This window comes from Loxodonta africana, chromosome 14 (assembly GCF_030014295.1).
Source record: "Loxodonta africana isolate mLoxAfr1 chromosome 14, mLoxAfr1.hap2, whole genome shotgun sequence".
NCBI classification, from domain to species: domain Eukaryota; kingdom Metazoa; phylum Chordata; class Mammalia; order Proboscidea; family Elephantidae; genus Loxodonta; species Loxodonta africana.
In genome coordinates, this window is record NC_087355.1 from 31,226,115 (window position 1) to 31,252,700 (window position 26,586).

General features: G+C 41.2%; 1 protein-coding gene across 1 annotated transcript in view; it reads right to left on the minus strand.

Annotated features, from left to right (window-relative positions):
* The window catches only part of TPD52 (tumor protein D52), a 242,260-nt gene extending 223,943 nt beyond the window's left edge, over positions 1–18,317 (minus strand). The window contains exon 1 of the mRNA XM_064267865.1: positions 18,108–18,317. Within this exon, the coding sequence (XP_064123935.1) occupies positions 18,108–18,126 (19 nt within the window). The 5' untranslated portion in view covers positions 18,127–18,317. The remainder of the gene's footprint in view (positions 1–18,107) is intronic.
* Positions 18,318–26,586: the final 8,269 nt, after the last annotated feature.

Sequence of the window (26,586 nt, forward strand, 5' to 3'; positions counted from 1 at the left end):
ACATTTGCAGACCTAAAGATTTTGCTATATTAGCATCATAACATTTTGCTAGTGGTTAACACAATGTTTCAAAGCCTAAATTTTCTACATTTAAAGCCTGCATATTATCAAATAAACTGGCTTCATTTTGGCAAACTTAACAACTGTATACCAAATTCATTTAAAATAAGGTCTCTCTGTATTATTGAGAAGCAGTATAATACTGTAGATAAACTATTTGAGCTATATAGACTTCAAACATATTGTCCAAAGCAAAAAGGTGGTAGGGCGGGCAGGCATCTTGGTCAAGAGAAGCAGGAGAATCTGGTAGTCTATGGGTCCTTGCTGTTCTGTGGGCAAGTTTCAGCAAAGCTCCTGGGAGCCCAGCTGGAAGGGGCGCACCCACCCAGCAGCCTCTCCCTAACCACCAGGTGTGCTGTGCACAGGTAAGGCTCTCAGGGAGCTGGAGTCCTCGCTGGTGGACAATGTGACCAGAGTTCAAGGTGGAAGTGACCACACCTCAGAGGTATGGCTCTGTACAGCACCAGATGAGAATTGGAACTGACTCACCACTTCCCTTAATTCTTCTAATTGAAAAAGAAAACGCAAATGTTTCCTCTTCACCTTCCAGTAAGTTTTAAAAATTAAAAAAAAATTAGGATACTTTAAATCAAGAAAAGGGAATGGTGCTGTGACTTCTAAGTGTTTCTCCTTCGCTAAGGATTCGCACAGAGAGACCCAAATAGTTAAACTAATAAGGTGTGATTTTTTTTTTAATTCCCAATTAATAATTGAAATGTTTTTGTTCCTCAGTTTTGAATCTTTACATACACAACAACAAAAAGACCTACAGGAGCTTTGCAATAGCAATGAAACTAATGAATAACAAATGCACAAATCAGAAAACGTGTTTTCAGGGTTTTTTCATTCCTGTAGAAAAAAAAAATTAGTATTAGGAGAACACCCAAAGTATATTAAATAAAACCATGAAATCCCTTGACTAAAAACAAAATAAAATAAAATAAAAAAAACAACTTGAGTTACATTTTAAGGTTCCAAATAGGAAAACATAAGAGAAAGATGGAAAATTAGGTAAAGAAAAAAGACAGGAAAAGAGAGAAAGGCTAAAGAAAGGTGAAAGAAAATACAAAGATGGAAGACAGAAGCACTGAGAAATGCACACACAAAGGGCGAACTGAGAGGAGCAGACGGACAGATGTGGATTTGAGTTTTATGCTCCACTTTGGATTTCAAGGAATTATCAAAGTTATCAAGTGTACTTTGAAAAGCTGAACACTTCATCAAAGTCCCCTGCTTTTTAAATTTATTTTGTACAGTCACCATTGTGAATGGAAGAATCAGACGAGAGAGCTGTCACCAGACCTCCCTCTGCAGTGACCACAGCACTGGCCAACGCCAAACACCTGGAAAGGCCAGGCTCTCAGGCCAGGGACCACTTTTGGGGGCTAAAGAAGAGAAAGTAAGTTTGGGAAGGGATCGAAATGCTGGGGAAAATAAAAGCCCCCTAAGGTAAATCTCTCACGGTGTCTCTACTATTAGTCCAAACGTTTCATTGAAGCAATGGGCAGTAGCAATCCGTTCAAGAATCACTAGGGGAGAGGGACTTGGAAGTTATATTTCTTTCGACTGTGACCTGAGGAAAACAGCTGAGTCTCAGGTTGGAAAAGTGCCACTCTAGAATGAAAATCATTTCCCAAGAGAACTTGAGCGAGAATGTCTGACAAGTCCAGATGCTGCACAAGCCAGTCCTGCCACCGAAGAGCTCCACGATGAAAGCAAGAACTCACCACGTCAGGTTTGCCTTGAGAATTCACTGTTTAAAAATCACAGCTTTACTACTATTTTGCTCAAATGTCACCTCTGGCTTAAATTGCCGCCCTGGATATCGTATCACCCAGGGAAAGTACAATACTTTCATTCTGCAGATATTTAATGAGCACTTCCTCTACGCAAAGCTCTTACACATTAAAGTGCATTACTGCTTACAGACCTGAGCTCCTTGAAGGTCAAACTCCACGATATCACTTTAAAATGCATTTGGCATTAAAAGCATTTTAACTAAAACCAGTAACATATACATACATAACAAAATTCAGTTATTTGCCCTTGCTTCTGGTTTCTTCTCTCATTTTCAAACATGCACAAACGCCAAACCACTCATCCTCTACACATTCGAAAACAACACACCCACTCAAGCCACATAAGCGAACAACCATCATTTAATCCAAATTTCCCTCCAAAATATCATTCGATTTCTCCAAAGAGCAGTTTGTTTGCTGTCTTCCGTTTTATCATTCCCACAGCTTCAGAATCCACTGTGTATCTGTCCTCCCCATTCACCTCAACCCCATCCCAGTCCATGGAGCTTGTACCTCTCAGGACTATCCATGACTAGCCAATACCTCTTCCCCAAAGCTAGTATCTTCCTTTTCCCCTCAACCTACTTGGCTTCTCCACAGCCTTTGAAAGCCTAACTCCCTGTTGCTTAATTCGCATCTTCTCCCTGCCCTGAAATGTTAGCCTTCCATGCAGGAAGGATCCTCTTTTCTTTTTGGTCTGTTTTTCCCAGGCAGTCTCAGCCATTTCGTAGCTTCAAATATCACACATTCTGAGATTTCCTAGGAGTCCCTGGGTGGTGCGAACAATTAATGTGTTCAGCTATTAAAAACTGAAAGGCTGGAGGTTCAAGTCCACCCAGAGGCACCTAGAAAGAAAGGCCTTGTAATCCACTTCTGAAAAATCAGCCACTGAAAGCCCAGTGGAGTGTGCTGAAATCCTAACCCCTGTACCTTTAAATGGAGCTCGGCTATTAAATGAAAAGTCAGCAGTTCAAATCTAGCAGCTGCTCCTTGGATAGGGTCACTATGATTTGAACTGATTCGATGGCAATGGGTTTGGTTTTTTGTTTTGTTTTGTTTTCTTACCTATAAATATGACTGTTTGGAAATGGGGTTTTCTTTCGTTATGTTAATGAGGTCATACCCACGTCAGGTAGGTACTACACCTCATCACTTCTCAGTCATAAAAAAGGCGAATAGACACAGAGACACACATGGGAGAAAAGAGACACCAAGGACCATCAAGGAATACCAAGGAACACCAACCATCACCATCAGACACCAGAAACTAGGAGAGAGGCTCACAGAACGAAGTGACATGGCCGACAGCTGGATTTGGGCTTCTAGCCTTATTTCCTGTGAGGAAATAAATTTCTGTTCTTTAAAGCCAAAAAAAAAAAAAGAAAACCCTATGGAGCACAGTTCTACTCTAAAACATGAGTCGGAATCAATTCAAAGGCAACTGGTTTTTAAGATCTCCCAAATCTTGATATCCTGCCCAGTTCTTTCCCTTAGAAATCCAAATGGTCCATCCTAACTACCTCCTGAACCTGTCCTCATGGACCACCCACAAGGACCTGGTGGTGTTTTTACATGTCCACATTTTCTCCTCTCACCAAGAGCTGGAGTCTAATTCCCCTCCCCTTGAATATGGGCTTGCCTGTATGACTGGTTCCTTACTAAAACAAGCAGGTGGAAGAGACACCATGTAACCTCTGAGGCTAGGTCATAAAAGGCTATACTTGGATGCCCTGTATCACCACTCTTATTCAACATTGTGCTAGAGGTCCTAGCCAGAGCAATTAGGCTACACAAAGAAATAAAGGGCATCCAGATTGGCAAGGAGGAAGTAAAATTATCTCTATTTGCAGATAACATGATCTTATACACAGAAAACCCTAAGGAATCCTCCAGAAAACTACTGAAACTAATAGAAGAGTTTGGCAGAGTCTCAGGTTATAAAATAAATGTACAAAAATCACTTGGATTCCCCTACATCAACAAAAAGAACATTGAAGAGGAAATCACCAAATCAATACCATTCACAGTAGCCCCCAAGAAGATAAAATACTTAGGAATAAATCTTACCAAAGATGTAAAAGACCTATACAAAGAAAACCACAAGACACTACTGAAGAAACTAAAAAGGACCTACATAAGTGGAAAAACATACCTTGCTCATGGATAGGAAGACTTAACATAGTAAAAATGTCTATTCTACCAAAAGCCATCTATACATACAATGCACTTCCGATCCAAATTCCAATGACATTTTTTAATGTGATGGAGAAACAAATCACCAACTTCATATGGAAGGGAAAGAAGCCCCAGATAAGTAAAGCATTACTGAAAAAGAAGAAAAAAGTGGGAAGCCTCACTCTACCTGATTTTAGAACATATTATACAGCCACAGTAGTCAAAACAGCCTGGTACTGGTACAACAACAGGCACATAGACTAATGGAACAGAATTGAGAACCCAGATATAAATCCATCCACATATGAGCAGCTGATATTTGACAAAGGCCCACTGTCAGTTAATTGGGGAAAAGATAGTCTTTTTAACAAATGGTGCTGGCATAACTGGATATCCATTTGCAAAAAAATGAAACAGGACCCATACCTCACACCATGCACAAAAACTAACTCCAAGTGGATCAAAGACCTAAACATAAAGACTAAAACAATAAAGATCATGGAAGAAAAAATAGGGACAACGTTAGGAGCCCTAACATAAGGTATAAACAGAATACAAAACATTACCAAAAATGATGAAGAGAAACCAGGTAACTGGGAGCTCCTAAAAATCAAACACCTGTGCTCATCTAGAGACTTCACCAAAAGAGTAAAAAGACCACCTACAGATTGGGAAAGAATTTTCAGCTATGACATCTCCGACCAGCGCCTGATCTCTAAAATCTGTATGATTCTGTTAAAACTCAACCACAAAAAGACAAACAACCCAATCAAAAAGTGGGCAAAGGATATGAACACACACTTCACTAAAGAAGGTATTCAGTAAGCTAACAGATACGTGAGACAATGCTCTCGATCATTAGCCATTAGAGAAATGCAAATTAAAACTACGATTAGATTCCATTCCAATCCCACAAAAAAAAAACAAGGCTGGCATTAATCCAAAAAACACAAAATAATAAATGCTGGAGATGCTGAGGAGAGACTGGAACTCTTATACACTGCTGGTGGGTATGTAAAATGGTACAACCACTTTAGAAATTTATCTGGCGTTTTCTTAAAAAGTTAGAAATAGAACTACCATACAACCCAGAAATCCCACTCCTCGCAATATACCCTAGAGAAATAAGAGCCTTCACATGAACAGATATATGCACACCCATGTTTATTGCAGCTCTGTTTACAATAGCAAAAAGCTGGCAGCAACCAAGGTGTCCATCAACGGATGAATGGTTAAATAAATTATGGTATATTCACACAATGGAATACTACATATCAATAAAGAACAGTGACGAATCTGTGAAACATTTCGTAACATGGAGGAACCTGGAAGGCATTATGCCAAGTGAAATTAGTCAGAGGCAAAAGGACAAATATTGTATAAGACCACTATTATAAGATCTTGAGAAATAGTATAAACTGAGAAGAACACATACTTCTGTGGTTACAGGGAGGGGGGAGGGAGGGAAGGTGGGAGAGGGTTATTTACTGATTAGTTAGTAGATAAGAACTACTTTAGGTGAAGGGAAGGACAATACTCAATACACGGAAGGTCAGCTCAATTGGACTGGACCAAAAGCAAAGAAGTTTCTGGGATAAAATGAATGCTTCAAAGGTTAGCGGAGCAAGGGCGGGGGTTTGTGGACTATGGCTTAAGGGGACTTCTAAGTCAATTGGCAAAATAATTCTATTACGAAAACATTCTGCATCCCACTTTGAAATGTGTCATCTGGGGTCTTAAATGCTAACAAGTGGCCATCTAAGATCCATCAATTGGTCTCAATCCACCTGGATCAAAGGAGAATGAAGAACACCAAGGTCACACGATAACTACGAGCCCAAGAGACAGAAAGGGCCACATGAACCAGAGACTTACATCATCCTGAGACCAGAAGAACTAGATGGTGCCCGGCCACAACTGATGACTGCCCTGACAGGGAGCACAACAGAGAACCCCTGAGGGAGCAGGAGATCAGTGGGATGCAGACCCCAAATTCTCATAAAAAGACCAGACTTAATGGTCTGACTGAGACTAGAGGAATCCCGGCAGGCATGGTCCCCAAATCTTCTGTTGGCCCAGAACAAGAACCATTCCCAAAGACAACTCATCAGACATGGAGGGACTGGACAATGGGTTGGAGAGAGATGCTGATGAAGAGTGAGCTACTTGTATCAGGTGGACACTTGAGACTGTGTTGGCATCTCCTGTCTGGAGGGGAGATAGGAGGGTAGAGAGGGTTAGAAACTGGCAAAATCGTCACGAAAGGAGAGACTGGAAGGAGGGAGCGGGCTGACTCATTAGGGGGAGAGTCAGTGGGAGTATGGAGTAAGGTGTATATAAGCTTATATGTGACAGACTGACTTGATTTGTAAACTTCCACTTAAAGCACAATAAAAATTATTAAAAAAAAAAAAAAAAGGCTATAGTTCCCTCTGGCCTCTTTCTTGGGACTCACTCCAACTTGGGAGTCCTGAACTAACATGCAAGAAGTCCAGACCCTCTGAGGCTGCCCTACAGGAGGGACCATATACTAGAAACAGGGGCCCAAGGACCCTCAGCTGTCTGTGCGTTCCCAGCACCAACTGCCCACATGCGAGAGAGTGCAACTTCCAGGATCCCAGGCCCCGTTGTCAGGGCTCCCCAGCTGATGCTGAGTGAAGCAGACAAGCTGTCCCCAGAGAGCCCTGCCCAAGTTACAGATCTGTGAGCATAATAAATGCTGTTGTTTTAAACCATACAGTTTTGGGGTGGTTGTTATGCAGCTTTGGATAGCTAGAACAGAGCTCAAATTTGACACACCCCAAAACAAATTCATTATCTCCCTCCCCCATTCTGTTCCTCCTTCTGTATTTTCTATTCCAGTTCCTTTTTCACTCAACCTGAAAGCCTTTATCTCATCTTCTTTTTCCTCAGGCTCCCCAAGCACCTCCACATCAGATCCAGACTAACCCAGAGGTCTCTCAGCCTCCCTCCATCACCTCCTCTCACCTCTGGCCTGGAATGCAGGGACAGACCCCAACTGGTTTACCAGTACCTTCGATTCAATTGTCAAAATCCTATTTCCAAAACTAAACTCCAGACACCTACCACCTTACTGCCTACAGAATACAGTCCCAGGTCCTGATCCTAGTGCACAAGACCTTTCACAGTCCCAGGTCCTGATCCTAGTGCACAAGACCTTTCACAGTCCCCTAGCCAACACCTTAAACTCCAGCCACAGGAATTTTCGAGGATTCACTAATACTTTGTTGTCCTTTCACACCTCTGTACCTTTGCGCATGTTCAATCTTTTTCAAAAATCCCCTTCTCACTCTTCTTTCTCTCACCACTTACAAAGTTTCCTACTTAGCCTTCAACACCAAGTTCAAAGGTCATCTACTTTGTGAATCCTCTTCTGATGGCTGCGGCCAGAGTTGCTCACTTTCTCTTCAGTCAAGGTTGTGCAGCCCTTATTACCTTCACTTCTCTATAGCAGCAGCCTAGTTGTTTCTACAAACGGACTCATGAGCTGAGGGCATCATCCTACCAAGTTTGTTTCAAAAAAACTGAAATGTTCAATTTCAATTGGGAACCACTAAGTTAGCATTTACAGAAATAGCTAATATTCAGTCTCAGAATCAGTACTACGGAGCACCAAGTGTCTACCAGATAATACTTATCACAAATTTTAACAAATGTTTGAGGTATTATCAGCCCCAGAGAGGTTTAGCAACATATCCAAGGTCCCATAACCAGAAAATGAAAAAGCCAAATTTGGAACCCAGATGTGACTTCCTTGCACTCAGCATTTATAATTAGTTCTGACACACAAGCACAGACACACAGGCCAGATTCTGGTGTAAGTACACTTCTTTAGTGCTGCCCTTCCACAGTTGCTACAACAGCCAATAGCCAGGCTGCTCTTTTGAACAACACTTTTGAAAGGAAAAATGAGACTGTACGTAACTTTTAGGCAGTAAAATATGGCAGGTACAAACATGTACTCTGCACCCAGGCACTGCAGGTTTAAAACCCAAATCTGTCTCTGCCAAGCTACGTGCCCCTGGAGAAGTTTAGCACCTCGCCTCTCCATGCCTTGTTTCTTCCTTTGTAAGGTGGGGGAAATATGAACATCTGTTCACAGGGTTTGCTGTGAAGGTTTTTTTCAAATGATACATGAAACGCATTTAGAGCAGAACGTGGCATACAGAAAGCACTCAACAAATGTTGGTGTGGGTACCGTTAGCAGTAGTAATACCCACTGCTGTCAAGTTGATTCCGACTCATAGTGACCCTATAGGACAGAGTAGATTCACCCCATTGAGTTTCCAAGGAGCGCCTGGTGGATTCAAACACTGATCTTTTGGTTAGCAGCCATAGCACTCAACCACTAAGCCACCAAGGTTTCCAAGTAGTAATAACAGTATTACTAAAAGTGACCTACTAAAACACCAACTGAAAAACTTAAATAATTGTAATGCAGGGCTGAAGGTTTATCCCTTCTAATTCCAACTCTGTTTTAACTAGTTGGAAGGAAAACCTTTCTCAAAAGTATGGAGTATTCCAGCCGTTTAAGCTGGTTAGCAAGCCTAGTTTAAACTTTTCTTGGGCCCTAGGTTCTTCTTATAGTGGCAATAGGTTTGGGATGAAGTTTTTTAGAGTTCTCCCTATCCAGCAGAGTATGTTTGGGGAAGTCATGGTCTTTCAGATTCTGTTTCCTTGGATATGAAATGGAAACTGTCATGGATTGAATTATGTCCCCCCAAAAATGTGTGTATCAACTTGGTTAGGCCATGATTCCCAGTATTGTGTGGCTGTCCTCCATTTTGTGATCATAATTTGACTTTGAGAGGATTAGGGTAGGATTGTAATACCACCCTTACTCAGGTCACCAACCTGATCCAAGATAAAGGGAGTTTCCCTGGAATGTGGCCTGCACCACCTTCTATCTCTCAAGAGACAAAATGAAAGGGAAGCAAGCAAAGAGACTGAGAACTCGTACCACCAAGAAAGCAGCACCAGGAGCAGAGCGTGTCCTTTGGACCTTGGGGGGGCGGGGGGCGGTGTCCCTACGCCTGAGAAGCTCCTCCACCAGGGGAAGATTGAAGACAAGGACCTTTCTGCAGAGCTGTCAAAGAGAGAAAGCCTTTTCCTGTAGCTGACACCCTGAATGTGGACTTGTAACCTACTAGACTGTGAAAGAATAAATTTCTCTTTGTTAAAGCCACCCATTTATGGTATTTCTGTGATGGCAGTACTAGATAACTAAAAAGGAATAACACCAGTCCTACCTTTCTGTAGCAGTGAAAGACTCAAATGAGATAATATGTTTAAAGGGTAGTAAGAGCTCGGCAAAGGTTAGGTGGTATCATCATCATCATTCCAATAAAGTGATACCCTCAGGATACAGCAGAGATGCAACACTGGTTTTCCCTTTGCTAAATGTCCCAAATAGTCATAATGTGTGCATTTTCCCCTCTTTACAGAATTTCTGTTGACGTTTTTCACTAGTTTCGACATACCCCTCGCCCTAGTGACAACACACTGTTGCCCTTATCAATTTATATTTGAAAAAAACTTTTTCTAAAATGTATTGCGCCCATCCACGTCTCCTAAGTGCCGGACACATGAAATGCAAATAACTAACTCTGATTCAACAGCAAATAAAACTCATTTATGAAAGTATTTAGTAAACACTATGTCCAATATGCAAACCCTGGTAGTGTAGTGATTATGAGCTACAGCTGCTAACCAAAAGGTAGGCAGTTCGAAGCCACCAGGTGCTCCTTGGAAACCCTATGGGGCAGTTCTACTCCATTCGATGAGGTCACTATGAGTCGGAATCCACTCACCGGAAACGGGTTTGGTTTTTTTGGGTTTACGTCCAATATAAAGAAGCCCTGGTGGCGCAATGGCTAAGCATTCTGCTGCTAACTGGAAGGTCGACAGTTCGAACCCAACAGGCACTCCATGGAAGAAAAATGTGGCAGTCTGCTTCCACAAAGGTCACAGCCTTGGAATCCCTATGGGACAGTTCTTCTCTGTCCTATAGGGTTGTTTTTCAGATGGAATCCACTCGACGGCAATGGGTTTTATATCCAATATCTTTTGCAGGATAAAAATTTAACCAACACTGTCTCTTCTTCTATCTCTGTATGTGCACACACACATTCTTACAGACACACTTCAGAAGTACCAATTTGGCTTCTATTTACAGAACAGATTTTCAGTGATTATGTATAAATCTATAAGCACATTTGGTACATACATTCCTGTCACCCTGCCAAACCATATCCTTCTCCTAATTTTTGGCCTTTTCTATCTAATCCCATTGGAACCTATTTACTCTAGAAATCTTTCCAATTACTGTATGTGCAATATGACAAATATTTATGGAGTACCTACTACATACACATTTGAACTGAGGGCTGGGATACAAATATAAAAAGGCAGTCTCTTCTTCTGACACTTTATTTCTAGCCAAGTAAAGATCCTAGTTGGTTGGATAAAAGGAAATTTTATTCCTTCAGCCCTCACGATGGGATGATAAGCTCCTTTTCCATATCACAATGCCACAACAAAGCTCAGAATACAATGGGTAAAGCTGAGCCTGTGAAAAAAATTCTCAGTCCAAAAATGTATCAAGGTCACACTGTGTAATTTTTAAAAGTAACACACACTTGTGTAGCTGCAACGTGAAACACATTCACCATGCGTGTAAATCAAAGCATATAAGAGCCCGGAAACTACCGTTACCACTGATGACAAAAGTGTCGAGAGGGAGAAGACACAGAGAAGAACTGAAAGCTACTCAAAAAAAAAAAAAAAAAAAAAGCTACTCAAAGCCATGCAAATTACCCCCAAAAATGTCATCTAGAAAATGTTTGCTCTTAATACTGTATTTTCTTAGTAAAAATAGATTTAAAAGAACCAACATAACTAAAATGAAAAGAAAATATTTGCCACAAAACATAAATGTTTAATATGGGTAGGTGATATAGAGAGAACAAATAAGTAGACAAAAACACACTAAGATTCCAACTGTAAAAAATGACTAAATTTTTTTTAAGTGGGTAAATAACATAAACAATCTCGAGAGGGGAATACATATGGCTAATAACATCTACAACCTCTCTATGAAACAAAGAAATTTAAAATGAAGACATGGTATTTTTTACCTATAAAGTACATAATTTTTTTTTAAAGGCAATGGCAAGTATGTTTTCCAGAAAACAATTCAGCAAGAGGCATCAAAAGCCTTAAACATAGTCACATCCTTTGACTCATCTTAATAAAAAAATAAAAATAAAAAAAACCCTTGCCACCACATTGATTCCAACTCACAGCAACCCTACAGGATACAGTAGACTTGCTCCTCAGCATTTCCAAGGCTGTAAATCTTTACTGAAGCAGATTGTCACATCTTTCTCCCACAGAGCAGCTGGTGGGTAAGACCCACCAACCTTCAGGTTAGCAGCTGAGCTCTTAACCACTGTACCATCAGGGCTCCTTTATCTAAAAATAATTTCTCTTAAGGCATTATTATAATAGCAAAAATGGAAAGCAAGCCATAGTGCAGCAGAGAAAAGGTTAAAATCAACATCCAAATAGTGCAACGGTGCACTCATAAAAAAATTATAGCTCGGGGAGATTTTTTTTAATATGGTCAAATTTTTATGATCTAATAGTTTCCAAGTCAAAATACAAAACTGTATGTATATATATAGTACGACCATGATAAATGCATATGGGGAATTCAGTAAAGAAATAGACCAACTCTAATCAAAGGGAGGGAAGGAGGAAAAAAGAGAGAGGGAGGAAGATATGCCAACATGATTCCTGTCAAATTTTCACCTAGACGAGTTGATTTTAATGTTCATTTGGAAATAAAACCTGGCAAGAAAAGCCTGGAAAATTCTGAGGGGGAAAAAAAATAGCGTAATCAGGGGAAACTAGCCCTTCCAGACATTTTTACATATTATGAAGCTACAAAAATTTACATAGTTTGGTTGCTGGCAATGAACAGACAGACATAACAATAGAAAAGAATACAGGAATTTGGTATGCGATGACACTGTATTTCAAACCAGTAGAGGAAAAATCCATTAGTCAATGAATGGCGTCGGGCAATGAGATAGCCATAGAGATGGGGGAATGTTAAAATTCATACCTTATACTTTATGTCAAAATAAATCCCAGATGGATGAAAGATTTAAATATAAAATAAAACCATAAAAACAAACTCAAAAGGAAGAAGGTATTTCTAGGAATGATCAAAAGTTACAAACATCTGAGTCATCAATTCTTTCTGCTTGGAAAACAATCACAATAAAGTCAAAAAAGGCATGACAAAGTAGGGAATATACCCCAGACCCAGTGCTGTAAAGTCGATTCCAACTAATCATATCATGGACAGAGGGCTACATTCTACAAATCAAGAATAAAAAGACAACACAAAAGAAAAAGGGGCAAAGAATCTGAGCAGACATTACACAGAAAATAAAATACAGATCTTAAACATACCAAAAGAAATACAACCATCTTTATTTAAGACAAACGTACAAAAAATATATATACATATACTGAGCAACCACTTTTCTCTTATAAGAAAGATCAAAACATACATGACAACACCCTGGCTGCGTGGTGCAGAAAGGCAGACGCTCACACATTGCTGGTGGAAGTATAATTGGCACCACTTCCACAGAGAGCAATTTGGCACTATCAAAACCGAACAGTCATATTCTTCTAGGAATTCTTCCTACAAAACATACTGACATATTTATGGAATGGCTTGCATACAAATACATTTGCTGTAGCTTTAACACCAAAATATAATGTCCATCAATAGGTAACAAGTCAAATACGTATTGCTTATTACAGTACATCTAAGGAGCCCTGGTGGTGCAGTGGTTAAAGTGCTTGGCTGCTAACCAAAATGTCTGAGGTTCAAAGCCACCAGCCTCTGTGCCGGCGGGGGTGGGGGGAATGTGGCAATCTGCTTCTGTAAAGATTTACAGACTCAGAAACCCTGAGCGGTGTTCTACTTTGGTCTACAGGGTCCTTATGAGTCAGAATCAACTTGACAACAATGGGTTGGGATGGTATATCTAAAAATAGGCCATTCTATATCCATTCAAAATGAAGCTGCTCGATATAGCAGGATAGTGAATGATCTCCAAAACATATACTGTATTTATATGAAGAAAATAAGATGTTAAACAATTTATGTGCTACAGCTTATAGACACCCACACATATTTGTATGAATGTGTGTGCACCCATGTGCATGTGTGTGTACATGTGTATACATACATACATACAATCTCTCCAGATAGATAAGAAACTAGTAACACTGTTGCATCTTGGGAGAGGGAACAGCTTTGAAGATAGGGATGGAGGGTGATTTCACCATTCATAACCTTTTAGCCCTTTTGAATTTTGTATCATATGCATTAACTACCTAGTGACGCTAGTTGAAACAATGTTGGAGAAGTGTGTATAAACAATATATTGAGTAAAAGTAAATAAAAGGCAATTTATATATTTTTTTTTTATAAAATGGGATATTCAATAAGCTATTATTTTGCAATCTATTTAAAAGGATACATGGCCAGAAATACACCAATACATCGTATAATCAATAGCGATTTTTCAAAATGGGTTTATAGGCAATGTTATTTTCTTTTTCCTTATCTGTATTTTCTGATTTTCCTAAAATGAACAACCACTATTAGGTATCAAACAGCATTTTTTCATTCTTTTTTTTTTTTTTTTTAATACCTCCACTAAACATTTAAATCCCTTGGACATTTTTCTAACGAAAATATACACCCAAGGTTATAACCTCAGTACTGCTGTTCCCATCCAGTTTAAATAAAGCTTGGAAAGGTCTGTAAGAGAGATTTTTACAACAGTCAACAATTCCAGCAGAAATAATTAACCCCAACAGGAAAATAAAATAAACTGCAGTTCAGTGGAGTGAGGTTCTTTTTTGTTTTGAACTATGAGAATATTTGTTTTTACTGCATGCATAGATGATTCTGTTGTGAGATCTCAATAAAAGATCACAGCCCCCCCCAACACTCAGCTTTTCCCCTAGGGATGAGGCAGGCTGCTATATAAAAACAAATGCAGGAGCTAACAAAGACATTAGCGCCACAAGCAAAGGGAGAGACTACTGACCAGAGAAATCAACAGCATGGGCGGATGGGGCCCAGAGATTTGTGAGCAGACTCTTGAAACTCATCAATTCATCTATACATTTGTTTGGCTTTTAACTAAATAACGTATCTCACATTTTTGTTATTTCTAAAGCATAGTTGCAATGCTGAAATGATACTGATATATTACTGCATTGCTCTGTTTTCTTGTAGTTCTTCTCTCTCCCCAGTTTTCCAGCCCCAGCAGCTTTCCCTCTTCTCTTAAAATAATAAAGTTTGGGTTTTTTTTTTTTCTTTTTTTAAATACAAACACAGATAAAATGCTTAATGGTATGCTAGGTGGCTGTCACGTCAATATAAACCCGTTGCCACTGAATCAATTCTGATTCATAGTGATCCTATAGGACAGAGTAAAACTGCCCCAGAGAGTTGCCAAGGAGCGCCTGGTGGATGTGAACACCTGACCTTTTGGTTAGCAGCTGTAGCACTTACCCATTACACCACCAGTGTTTCCTCACTTCAATATAACGGTGCTCAAGTAAAAGTTATTACTAACAAACATAAGATGGTAAAAAATAAATTTTTTTTTTTTTTTTTTTAACTCAAGCATAAATACTGACTCAGTCCCAGTCGGGAGGTTTTTTACACAATGTACGCTCTAGTCAGCATGCCACACTGCACTTTCAAAGTAGGGAACAGTACACGCATTAAATGCGCTGTGCTGTCTTAATGCTGAGAAACTCTGAGGACACTATGCAGTTTAAGGTATTCCAGACCATCTGACTTTTATCGAGTTCTCAAATATGGGCAGAGTACTATATATAAGATCTGGGTATAGCAGATGGTGGACAATGACACACAGTAGGCCTGATATTCAAGAACATCAGAAGAGTTGGAAAAAACAAGGAAAATTTCTGTGTTTATTCTTAAACTTTATAAACTCTGTTAAACTCGTACCAAAGGATAAATTTTAACAACTTCATAAAAGAAAGGTTTAAAGGGACATTTTAAATAGAGAAATGCATTTAAAACAAAAGGTGGGCATTTAATTTTGCATCTGAGAGTTTTTTTCTAAGGGATAGGCAAAAGGAACAAAACTCCCTTCAGATTAAAAAGTAAAGTTAAACAAATCCTAAAATTGTCTAATCTAGTTCTAAACACTTCACAAAAATCACAAGAGAAAATCTCAGCATTTTACATCTTATTTCAGCCAGCAAGGTTTGTTAGTAAACACGCAGGTTTAAAATGCCAGGTTCCACTGTTTTCACTTTAAGCCAAGTCTCGCTACAGATTCATCTGAGTGACCAGTTCAAAGGTCTTACATATAAACTCACCCTCAACTTCCTCTACTTAACCACAGCATTCTGCTTCTGGAGAACAGAGGGAAAGAGGGCAGGAGGGAGTGGGAGGAAGGAGGCAGGCCTGGAGGGACAACAGAGATCACGGGTTCCACCAGCTGGAAGCTAGGTGCTCCTGGGCCCTTTTCCCTTTCATCTTAGGCAGTCAATAAACATTTCTGAGCACCTACCATGTGCCCTGGGAACATAAAGATGAAAAGGCAAAGCCCTCACTAATCTCAGAGTCTGATGAAAAGAGAAACAAAGCAGAAAGGCATTCCAGGCCGACAGAGCTGAAAGTATAAGAAAGCGTCACAGGGTTCCAACACAGAAGCTAGGGGAGGGCCAGCTGACCTTCTCAAAGCAGGTGACTGACTCATCTTTAATTCTAAACTGAATCCTCCATACTCCCCACATGGAAAGGATGCATATCCCTTGCCCTCAAGGAACGACAATTAAAAACGGGGACTAATAGTGCTAACAAGGAGCCCTGGTGTCGCAGTGGTTAAGAGCTTGGCTGCCAATCAAAATGTCAGCAATATGAATCCACCCAGCTGCTCCCTGAAAACCTATGAGGCAGCTCTACTCTGTCCTCTAGGGTAGCTGTGAATCAGAAGGACTCAAAGGCAATGATTTGGGTTTCTTTTTGTAACAGTACTAAGAAATACCTTGACCAAAGAAAACATCTGAAAACTAGAGACAGAAAAGACCTCTCTTATCAGCCAAAAAATTTATAAAATAAGCCTTAGAATTAGACACCAAAAAAGAAAACTAGTCCTACAAAAACAACACAGCATCTTAGCAAATTGGAATACTGCTGAGGTACTAATGACTATCACTCTTATCACCCAAGGTACAATACAAAACCAAATACCGAACCTGTTGCTGCCAAGTTAATTCCGGCCCAAGCAGCCCTATGGGGCAGAGCAGAACTGGCCCACTGGGTTTCCAAGGAGCAGCTGGTATACAAAATCTAATAAAATCAGTCACTCTATTCACCTAAGTCAAAAACAGCTATTTCATCTACTTTGGCAAGTATCACTATAAAAATATTATGTTAAACATGACTACAATGTAAGACATATAAGCATACAAATATGCAAAATGCTGGCTCACATGTGGTCCCTAAGCCTTCTCCTAAAAATAGATATAGGACCTATGACAAGCTTCCTGTTTACTATTTGCAAATCACCATGTTACCCAATGAGGAGCAAAAATGAACATTTCTAACCGCGAGAAGCTTAAAAGCTAGATAATAATAACTCATGTATGTCTGTGAGGGTGTCTGTGTGTGTGTGCATAGACATATACATGTATAACACATATGTACTCATACCATATTTATTATATATTATATATGTTTACAGTATAAGTGCTCATATGTTAAGTATGAGATTAATTTCAGGGGTGGGAGAAGAGGAAGGATTGGAAGGCTCCAAAGATTCTATCATACAAGTTATCAAAAGTAAAATACAAAATAAAATATATGGAATACGCTTGTGTTTACCTAAAAACACGTGTGTATCGAAAGCAAATACTGGAAGGTAATAAGCAAAGAAATAAATGTTGTTATCAGAGCTCCCAACACAGGTGATTCCTATCCTGACTTCCCAAAAATGTACCTAAAACTGTCACCTCTTTTTTTAGCATTTACCTATCTTCTTTGAAATCCCGTCATACATCTCTGTTACAATCACTGGGTTATTAACAGCAAAGACAGGATGAAGCAAGCTCTACTATTGCTACATCTGCCTCACACAATGATTCCACTTGGGGCAATTTCACTTGAGTTCCTATTTAAGAAACAAATGCATCTAAAAAAAATGGTAAATTTGCAGTGGTTAAGAGCCTGGCTGCTAACCTGGCAGTTCGAATCCACCATCCGCTCCTTGGAAACCCTATGGGGTAGTTCTACTGTCTTTTAGGGTCGCGGCTATGAGTCGCTATGAGATGACAGTAAATTAGACTACGGATTTTGTGTTGTGGGGTTGCACTTCGATGGGTAAAAGAGGGTCCTTATTAAAGAATATCTCCTGTCCTCCAAATAACCGCACAAACACCACTCCACAATTTCGGGACACTTCATCTAATAAATACCTGCGTCCAAAACCAAGGCCACAGGATCAAACCCCACTAAAAATCCTAATCACCTTAACTAGAAATAGATAAGTTAAGTGAATCAGGAGAAGAGGATCACATTCCCATCTTCAGGGGAGAAATGACCCACGGTTCTCAGTTACCATCACTTACAAGAGCTCGGCTGTTCTGGACTCCCTTCGCGCAGCTTTCCATCCAAAGCGCATCACGATCTGCATCCCCGGCTCTGCAAGCCCGGCGCCAGCCCGTTCGCCACTCCCCAAACCTCCACACACTCACGCTGACACACTCTCACACACAGGCGCGCGCGCGGCCCCAGCAGCTCCGACCGTGAGCGCCGCTTCCTCCAGCCCCAGCCACCCGCGATGCCGGATCCGGAACGAAGAGATGCAATTTACGGCGCGGGCGACTGAGACTGGGCACCTGGTCGGGCACCGGGCCGCATGCAGCCCCGTGCCCACCCGAGAGCCGCCGTGCCGGCGGGCGCCAGCGCCTCACCTTGCTCGCCTCGGTCCATGTCTCCAGCCGTCCGCCTCGCGTCCTCTGCGCCTCCGCAGCCTGCAGCCCGTCCTGGCTCGGGTCGTCCGCCGCGCCGCGCCGCGCTCCTCCGCGCTCCGCTCCGCCCGCGACTCTGGCGAAGTCCCCACCCCCGGAGGCGTCGGGCGCCGCGGCGCCGCCCGCCCTCGGAGAGGAGCGCTTTCTCGGGGCGTCACCCAACCACCTGACCCGGCCGACCTGTGCGCTCCGCCACGTCGGCGCGGGCGGGCGGCGCCAGGCGAGGTGGGTTAGGCACGCCCGGGCACGGGCACAGGCTGGAAATCGGACCCGGAGGAGGAAGAGGAAGAGCAGCTCGGCGAGGAGATAGAATCAACCATGGAGGCTGCTTAGCGGCGAGAACCCGGCCGGCGTTTGCTTTCCCATCAAGTTATTCATAAAATCAGAAGTTTCTTCTGAGGCAGTGTAGTTGCCCTTTCTATGCCACCACAAGTACCTGCTTTTATGTACTTTTTGAGTAGAAAACACTGGAAGGTGTTATTTAGAAATGCCAAAGGCTCTTTTTGTCCCTTTATATTCTTCTTCTAGTACCGAAATAATACCTTCTGTTATTTTCAGTAACTAGATTGGAAGCAGGTGAAAATGACAAAGAATCTCTTGAAAATTTATGTAATCCTGTCTTTTCACAGAAAGCGAGGATTTTTTAGGTGGCAAATTGGAAAGGGTTCCATGTGACAAGAACGTGGCTGCTTTGAGTCCAGGATTGAGGATAGCACATTGTTTTCAGTGAAATGAAACGTTTTAAATTACGCAAAGGTCAGAAGTATCCACAGAAATTTGAAGTTCCTGTAACAACTTAATTATTAGCGTTTAGCACTCTGTTTTCAAAGTTCTTTCCTTATTCGTCTTTGTCTTTGATTATATGCATGTGTCATCCCAAAGTGGCCTTCCATTTCATAAACCATCCAAGAGTGCAAGTGAGGAGGGCTTCTATGTTAAGTGGAAACTACGTGGTAACTGTGGCTTAGCCTTCAGCTCACGTTGTAGAGTGCTCATACACAGCACTTGTCGTTAGCTGCCATCAGGTAGGCCCTGACTCACGGTGACCCCGTGCACAAAGGACAACCTGCCTGGTCATGGGGCATGGGATCAGGTGCAGATTGGAATGTTGTGATCCATAGGGTTCTCACTGGCTGATTTCAGAAGTAGATCATCAGGCCTTTCTTTCCCGGTGCCTCTGGATAGACACAACCTCCAACCTTTCAGTTAGCAGCCAGTCCAACTGTTTGCACCCCCCAGTAGACGACACACTAGAATGCCATCAATACGGTTTTGAATTACCCATAACTTCCTTACCTGAAGTGGCTCCATGTTTTCTATCTCCATACTGTTGCACTCTATGTAAAGCATATCTCCAGTGTCTTTTCCGTGAAGTTTAGTCTCATATAGCCCGACCAGATCATAAGCTCCAAGAAGACAAGGATCATTTTGCTCATCTTTGCATTGCTTTTATTACACCATGCACTTAATAAATAGTGTCGTTTTAGTTTTCAGGGTTAAATTTTTTAAAACCTGAGGTGTATTGTATCTGCTAACAATCCAGTTTTTATAACAAAAAGGCAATTGTATAATGTGGTAAATTCTGACTAGCTGATTCTCAGGTCTATCATATAGAGATAAACACCTGGGGAGACAGTCTTTCAAACCATGGAGTGATTTGTGGGCACATAAGTAGCACTTGGAAATGAGTGGTGGTTGGCCACCTGGATCAAAGGAGAATGAAGAACACCAAGGTTACACGATAACTATGAGCCCAAGAGACAGAAAGGGCCACATGAACCAGAGACTTACAGCATCCTGAGACCAGAAGAACTAGATGGTGCCTGGCCACAACTGATGACTGCCCTGACAGGGAGCACAACAGAGAACCCCTGAGAGAGCAGGAGATCAGTGGGATGCAGACCCCAAATTCTCATAAAAAGACCAGACTTAATGGTCTGACTGAGACTAGAAGAATCCCGGTAGGCATGGTCCCCAAACCTTCTGTTGGCCCAGGACAAGAACCATTCCTGAAGACAACTCATCAGACATGGAAGGGACTGGACAATGGGTTGGAGAGAGATGCTGACGAAGAGTGAGCTACTTGTATCAGGTGAACACTTGAGACTGTGTTGGCATCTCCTGTCTGGAGGAGAGATAGGAGGGTAGAGAGGGTTAGAAACTGGCAAAATTGTCATGAGAGACTGGAAGGAGGGAGCAGGCTGACTCATTAGGGGGAGAGTAAGTGGGAGTATGGAGTAAGGTATATATAAGCTTATATGTGACAGACTGACTTGTAAACTTTCACTTAAAGCACAATAAAAATTATTTAAAAAAATTGTGTACATAGAGAAATGTTGAAAGAATTGTACAGGGAACAGGCATATGTCCCAATTCAAGATTTTACAATTAAAATTTTGCTATATTTCCTTTTAAAAAAAATAATAAGTGGTGGTTGGAATTATTATTTGTTCTATTTGTATCTATTTGAAATACTATAGTAATGGATTTTTTAGGTATGTTGTTTTTTGAAGAGTTTATATACTTGTTTGCCTCTGTGGCAGAGATGGCTAATAGCCTGCCCAATATCCACCTTTCCTATTTTCCTTTCTAAGAGAACCAGAATATTGTTTGGGGTAGAAATGTGCCCCACTGAAATACTTGCCACTTCAGACTCCCTTAAAGCTGGGGGTGGCTCTCTGACATATGAATGCCCAGTAGATATGAACAGAAATTGCAATATTATTTTGCCCTTCAGCCTTACCCTTCCTGCCTAGAGAAGCAGGAGCCATCTTGCAAGCAAGAGGAAGAAAGCCAAGAGCCAAGGGTGGCACAGTAGGAAGGCAGAAAGAACCTGGGTCTTCTGTGGCATCACAGAGCTTCTTATACGGAGCTCCTTACCGGAGAAAAATAGACGCCTGACTTTCTTGAGCCACTGCAGTTGGGTTCTTCTCACATGCAAGCCAAATGCAATCTTAACTGATCCAACAAGCCATTTAAAAAATCCCTTTCTGGCATGTACCAGCGTTGGTAGATTCATGCAATCCCGAGCCCTAGGCAATTATTAGCCGAATTTTCTCTGTGAAGTTAAATAAGTACTGTTTATACTATAAACAAACTAGTGTATGATATCTCCACAAAAGCGTGCTTTTCTCTTGTGACTTCCTTCTACTTTTTTTTTCTCTGACAGAGAATCTGTACTTACAAATCATGCTGTGTTACTTCTACAATGTGCAAAGCTTATATTTCAGCACTCTGAGATATCCCTGGAGAATGACTAGCACTTAAACAGAGCACCTGGGTGCATTCAGCTGAACCATCACCTAAAAGGCTCGGTACAGAAGAGAGAGAGAGAGAGACACTGGGTTTACTTCGTGATGTTGTTGCTGTTATGCTGACACAGATTTTTTTTTCTTTTCCTTTTTTCAAAATACCCATCCATCGATGAAGCTTCTACAAGGAATAGACTTCCCCCAAAGTAGATCAACTGAAGCAAATTAAACAATTGAAGCCATACATTATAAGTGGCAACTTCTACACTCTGCCCTCATTCTATACCTCTGATAGCCAGCAGAAATCACACACACACACACACACAAAAGTGTAGAGACCAAGAAGTCCTCTGTAAGTAAGCTCACCCCTCACATTTGTGGGGCCTGGGGCAAGAGTACAAATGGAGGCCCTGGCTTTCTCTTTGCACCCCTGACTCTGTCCTACATCCATCTGGGACCTGTGGACACTTTAGCCACATATCCAAATGCTATCCACCCTTTCCTATCAGACACCTTTTAGCCATACCTTGAGCTTAGGGTCACACGCAAAAGGACTATAGACTTTTCCCCAGAACAGTCCTTCTGAGTGTAACCCTAAGCCCTAGAGACAGCTATTCTTCAGGCAGGAGATTTTAGAGTCACAAGTAGGTCTACAACAAGGGTATGGGTCTGGTTGAGCATGTCCATTTGGCACCAAGGACCACTTACCCTGAGGAGAGGCAATGGTGGGTAGCCTCTAAAGCCAGGGGCGTAGTGCAGTAGCCCCCAGTAGCATGGGTCTAGGGCTGCCAGATAAGATACGGGATGCCTCATTCAATTAGCATTGGATATATTAAAAACTATGCACTGTGATCTGAAATTCAAATCTAACTCAAATGTCCCGTATGTTTTGTTCATTAAATCTGGCAAACCTACCTGGGTCTATGGGCAGTTCTGGTTCTAATTGGTCAAACAACTGAAGCTGTTTAACACTTGATACTACAATTTTGAAAAGTTCTCATAATCCAGGACCAAAGACAGTCTCTTGATGCTCAAACTGTGGAAGACTACATAAACATGCATATATATGTATGTATGTACGTGTATACATATTCGGAGCCATGGTGGCACAATGGTTAAACGCTCAGCTGCTAATCAAAAGGCTGGTGGTTGGAACCAACCAGCTGCTCCACAGGAAAAACCTGGCAATCTGTTCCCGTAAAGATTACAGCCTAGGAAACCCTATGGGACAGTTCTACTCTGTCCTATAGGGTCACTGTGAGTTAGAATCATACAGACACACACACACAGTGAGGGTTAGAAGGTCCAGGAAATCAGGAACAAGTTTTGGGAAAAGTATTTGATTTAGTGTCAAGTAATTAACATTTAATTGCTTAAGAAAATATTAACAGCCAACTTCTTGTACTCTCTTAGCTATCTAAAAGGGTAACTGTAAATCTGAAATAAACTTTTAAAATGTATAAAAACAGGCATTGGCAGGAAAGTACTTAACGCTAATGGAAGCCAGACACATAAACTCCTGAGCGTTAACAGGAAGCCATCTCACATTATTGATTCGGGCTATGTTAAGAAAAGCCATAGACCACTTAATCTTCCCTGTTCTGTTTTAAACCATGTTGGATTCTGTGTATTTATCAAATTACATTATGGGAGCTGGGGGGAAGGGGAGAACACAGAGGAGGGCCACAGGCCCGTTTACTCCTGTCTTCTTCACCATCACTGTTCTCAAGTGTTTTCATCTTTTCACCTACCCTTAAGATTACTACAGAGTATAAACTGTATTGCTGATATGTAGATTCAACCATTAAGTGATTAACAGTATTTTTTAAAATTTTAATTAGTGATTCAGTGTCTTACGGGCCATTCAACCCTGCAATGATGGTTAGTTTTCCAGAGTGCTAATGTTCCTCTTGCAGAAATGGTGTAGGCTGGAGTGACCATTGATCGGGGACAGGGCTGATGAGCCAATAATTTGTGCCACTGTTACCAAAATGCAACTCAACAAACCCACATCCAACTCAAAATGCCTACACAATCCTGGGCATCTCACTTAAGCTTCTCTGGCCTCACTTTCCTCATCTCTAAAACTAGGGGGTAGTACTTTGGAATACCACCACCCATTGGTTTATCACACTGTGGTGGCTTTTTTGTTGCTATGATGCTGGAAGTTATGCCAGTGGTATTTCAGATGCCACCAGGGTCCACCCATGGTGGAAGCTCTTTCAGCAGAGCTTCCGGACTAAGATAAACTAGGAAGAAAGACCTGGAAATCTACTTCCAAAAATTAGCCAGTCAGAACCCTATGGATCACAACCAAATATTGTCTGATATAGTGCTGGAAGGTGAGCCGCCCTAGGTTGGAAGACACTCAAAAAGTGGCCACAACAAAGGACTCAAACATGGCAACAATAGTAAAGATGGCAGAGAACCAGGCAACGTTTCATTCCGTTGTACATAATGTTGGAGCCAACTCGATGACAACAACAACAGTAGCAGCTTTGGGATATAGATGGCATATTGCATACATTCGTTTATTTTTACTCCCTCCTGATCCTACTAAAATCACAGTAAAGGGATAATATCACAAAGGCAAAAAAGAACGAAAGGCGATACATAATGATACTTGACACTGCAGATATGAGAAAGCTGAATGCTAAGCTGGCAGTGGGGAAAGCCAAGAAGCAGCTAATTTACACTGCAGAGCTTCCCAAAAGCTCAGGACTTGGTAGCAATAAGTATCTGTGGATATGGAAAGAAAGTGAGGCTCAAAACAAGAGGATTGGTTGAAAGTCTATTTAAGAAGGAGTTAGGTCCCAATTACCTCCCTGCTCTTCAAAGGAGAAGAAAACTGGAAAATCTCTTCAGAAGAGGATAGTAGGTACATTTGAGGGTGAAGATTTCATCCTGAAAGCAGAGAAATTCATAAGCAGTTCACATGAATGCTGAGATCCTCAACTTACTTTTCCTTGGTTCCAGCCCTATACCCTGAAAGCAGGAGATTGAAAGATTCTTCTCTTGAGAATTTGATCAACCCAAGAGAATATAACTGAAAATGTCAATATTATAATCCAGACCACCTTACCCTAAAAGCCACAGTCAACAGGTCCTACCCAGGCACTCAGAAGGTCCAATCAGTTTCTGAATGCCCATAGCAGATAGCTAAATAAAACCCGTTGCCGTCGAGTCAATTCTAACTCATAGTGACCCTATAGGACAGAGTAGAGCTTCCCCATAGGGTTTCCAAGAAGTGCCTGGTGGATTCAACTGTCAACCTTGTGGTTAGCAGCCAAAGCTCTTAACCACTGCGCCACCAGGGCTTCCAATACAGGTACAACAGGATGTATTAGAGACTTTACAGACTTTGACTTGGTCCACAAAGAAGACAATAATTCTATCATCCATGACGACCCTGGCTAGTTTGCCTTCTAGTTTCCAGTCTCGCTGTGGAGATGTACAAAGCCACGTTATTCCTTTTCCTTTAAATGTGACTTCCCACCTCTCTGGAACTTGTACGATCTTCTCTTTGCCTCTATGGTCTGAACTTCATAAATATGTGCCTCTCTCTGGGCCCTCAGTGAGCCCTTTCAATCTGGAGATCATGTCCCTCAGTTTGGGGAAATTCCTTGAATTATTTCACTGATGATTTCCTTCTTTCTGATTCCTCCTTTCTCTCTCTCTTGAGCTCTTTTCTGGATGTTGGACCTCTGGGATCAGTCTTCTAATTTTCTTAATACAGGTAATGGTACCTGTATTAATACCTCAGGCCATGGTAATGGTAGTGCTGTATCTGCAATTTGACAATACATTAGATTCAATTAAATATGATACATAACAAGACTATTCAATGTTTTATACAGATTCTCTCATTTAATCCTCTAAGCAAGCCAATGGTACAAGTACCTTTATACACCACATTTCACAGGAAAAAATACAGAAAGGAAACTGCCACACTTACTTTTCAGCTATACCACTGTTACGGATGGAACTGTGTCCCCAGAAAGTATGTGTTATAAATCCTAACCTCTATGCCTGTGGTTATAATCCCATTTGTGAATGGGTTATCTTTGTTAATGAGGCAGGATTAGCATAGGGTGTGTCTTGAGTCAGTCTCTTTTGAAACATAAAAGAGATTAAACAAGCGTGTGAGCAAGCAGAAATGGGGGAATGTTGATGCCAAGCCACGTGGAGATCTCCAAGGAACTAGGAAGCAAGCTGAAGAGACAGGACCTTCCTCCAGAGCCAACAGAGAGAGAAAGCCTTCCCCTAGAGCCAGTACCCTGAATTCAGACTTTTAGCATCCCTAAACTGTGAGAAAATAAATTTGTTTGTTAAAACCATGCATTGTGGTATTCCATGCACTTAATAACAAAGACAGCCTTACTCTGCGATATGCTGATAACAACCAAATTTTGTGGGGTAAGAAGGGCACTTGATTTTCTTGGTGTAAATACTCTCACTATGGCCAGCTACCAACACTAAGTCACTGAACAGAGAGTTGGGAAGATATGCACATAATTGACCCTTGCAAGGGGGTGTGCTGGCTCCAGCACAGCACTTATATTACATGTTCTTCTTAGGTTACCTCTTCCAAATTTATATCTTTAATACCACTCATATGCCAAATACCTCAATATCCCAACACTGTACTGGTCACCTCCACTTATATGCTTTACAATTCAATGGATAAATAGTACCTTTCTTACTGCTGGCAATCTCCTTGGAAATCAATATTGAATGAAGGAGCACGAAATCCAGAATCTTGATAATATGAGGGTTAAGAACTGTGAAGAGTCTGAGATTTTACTCTGCTTGCAAGCTAACAAATGAGCTTGCCACAGCTTCATGGATGTTGGCAGAAGACAGGAGACTCCTGGGTCTGAGACAAAGGACTTTATTATTCATAGCAAAAATGTTAAGTAGTTGCCACTAAGGGGGGCAGGGGAAGCACTGTTAATTAAACTAAGCTTTCTTACCACACTGATTGTGGGAAACATCTCAATTTCAGGAATGGTGAAAGGTAAAAAAAAAAATCCATCTTAAAATTCATGAAACACAGTGGCGCACTTATAATGTGCTTCTCTGATAGTATGTTATCATTGTGACCAGCTAAAATGTATGTATACATGTAGCAAAAATAAAATCTTTTTTTAGTCCTACCATTTAACCATCAA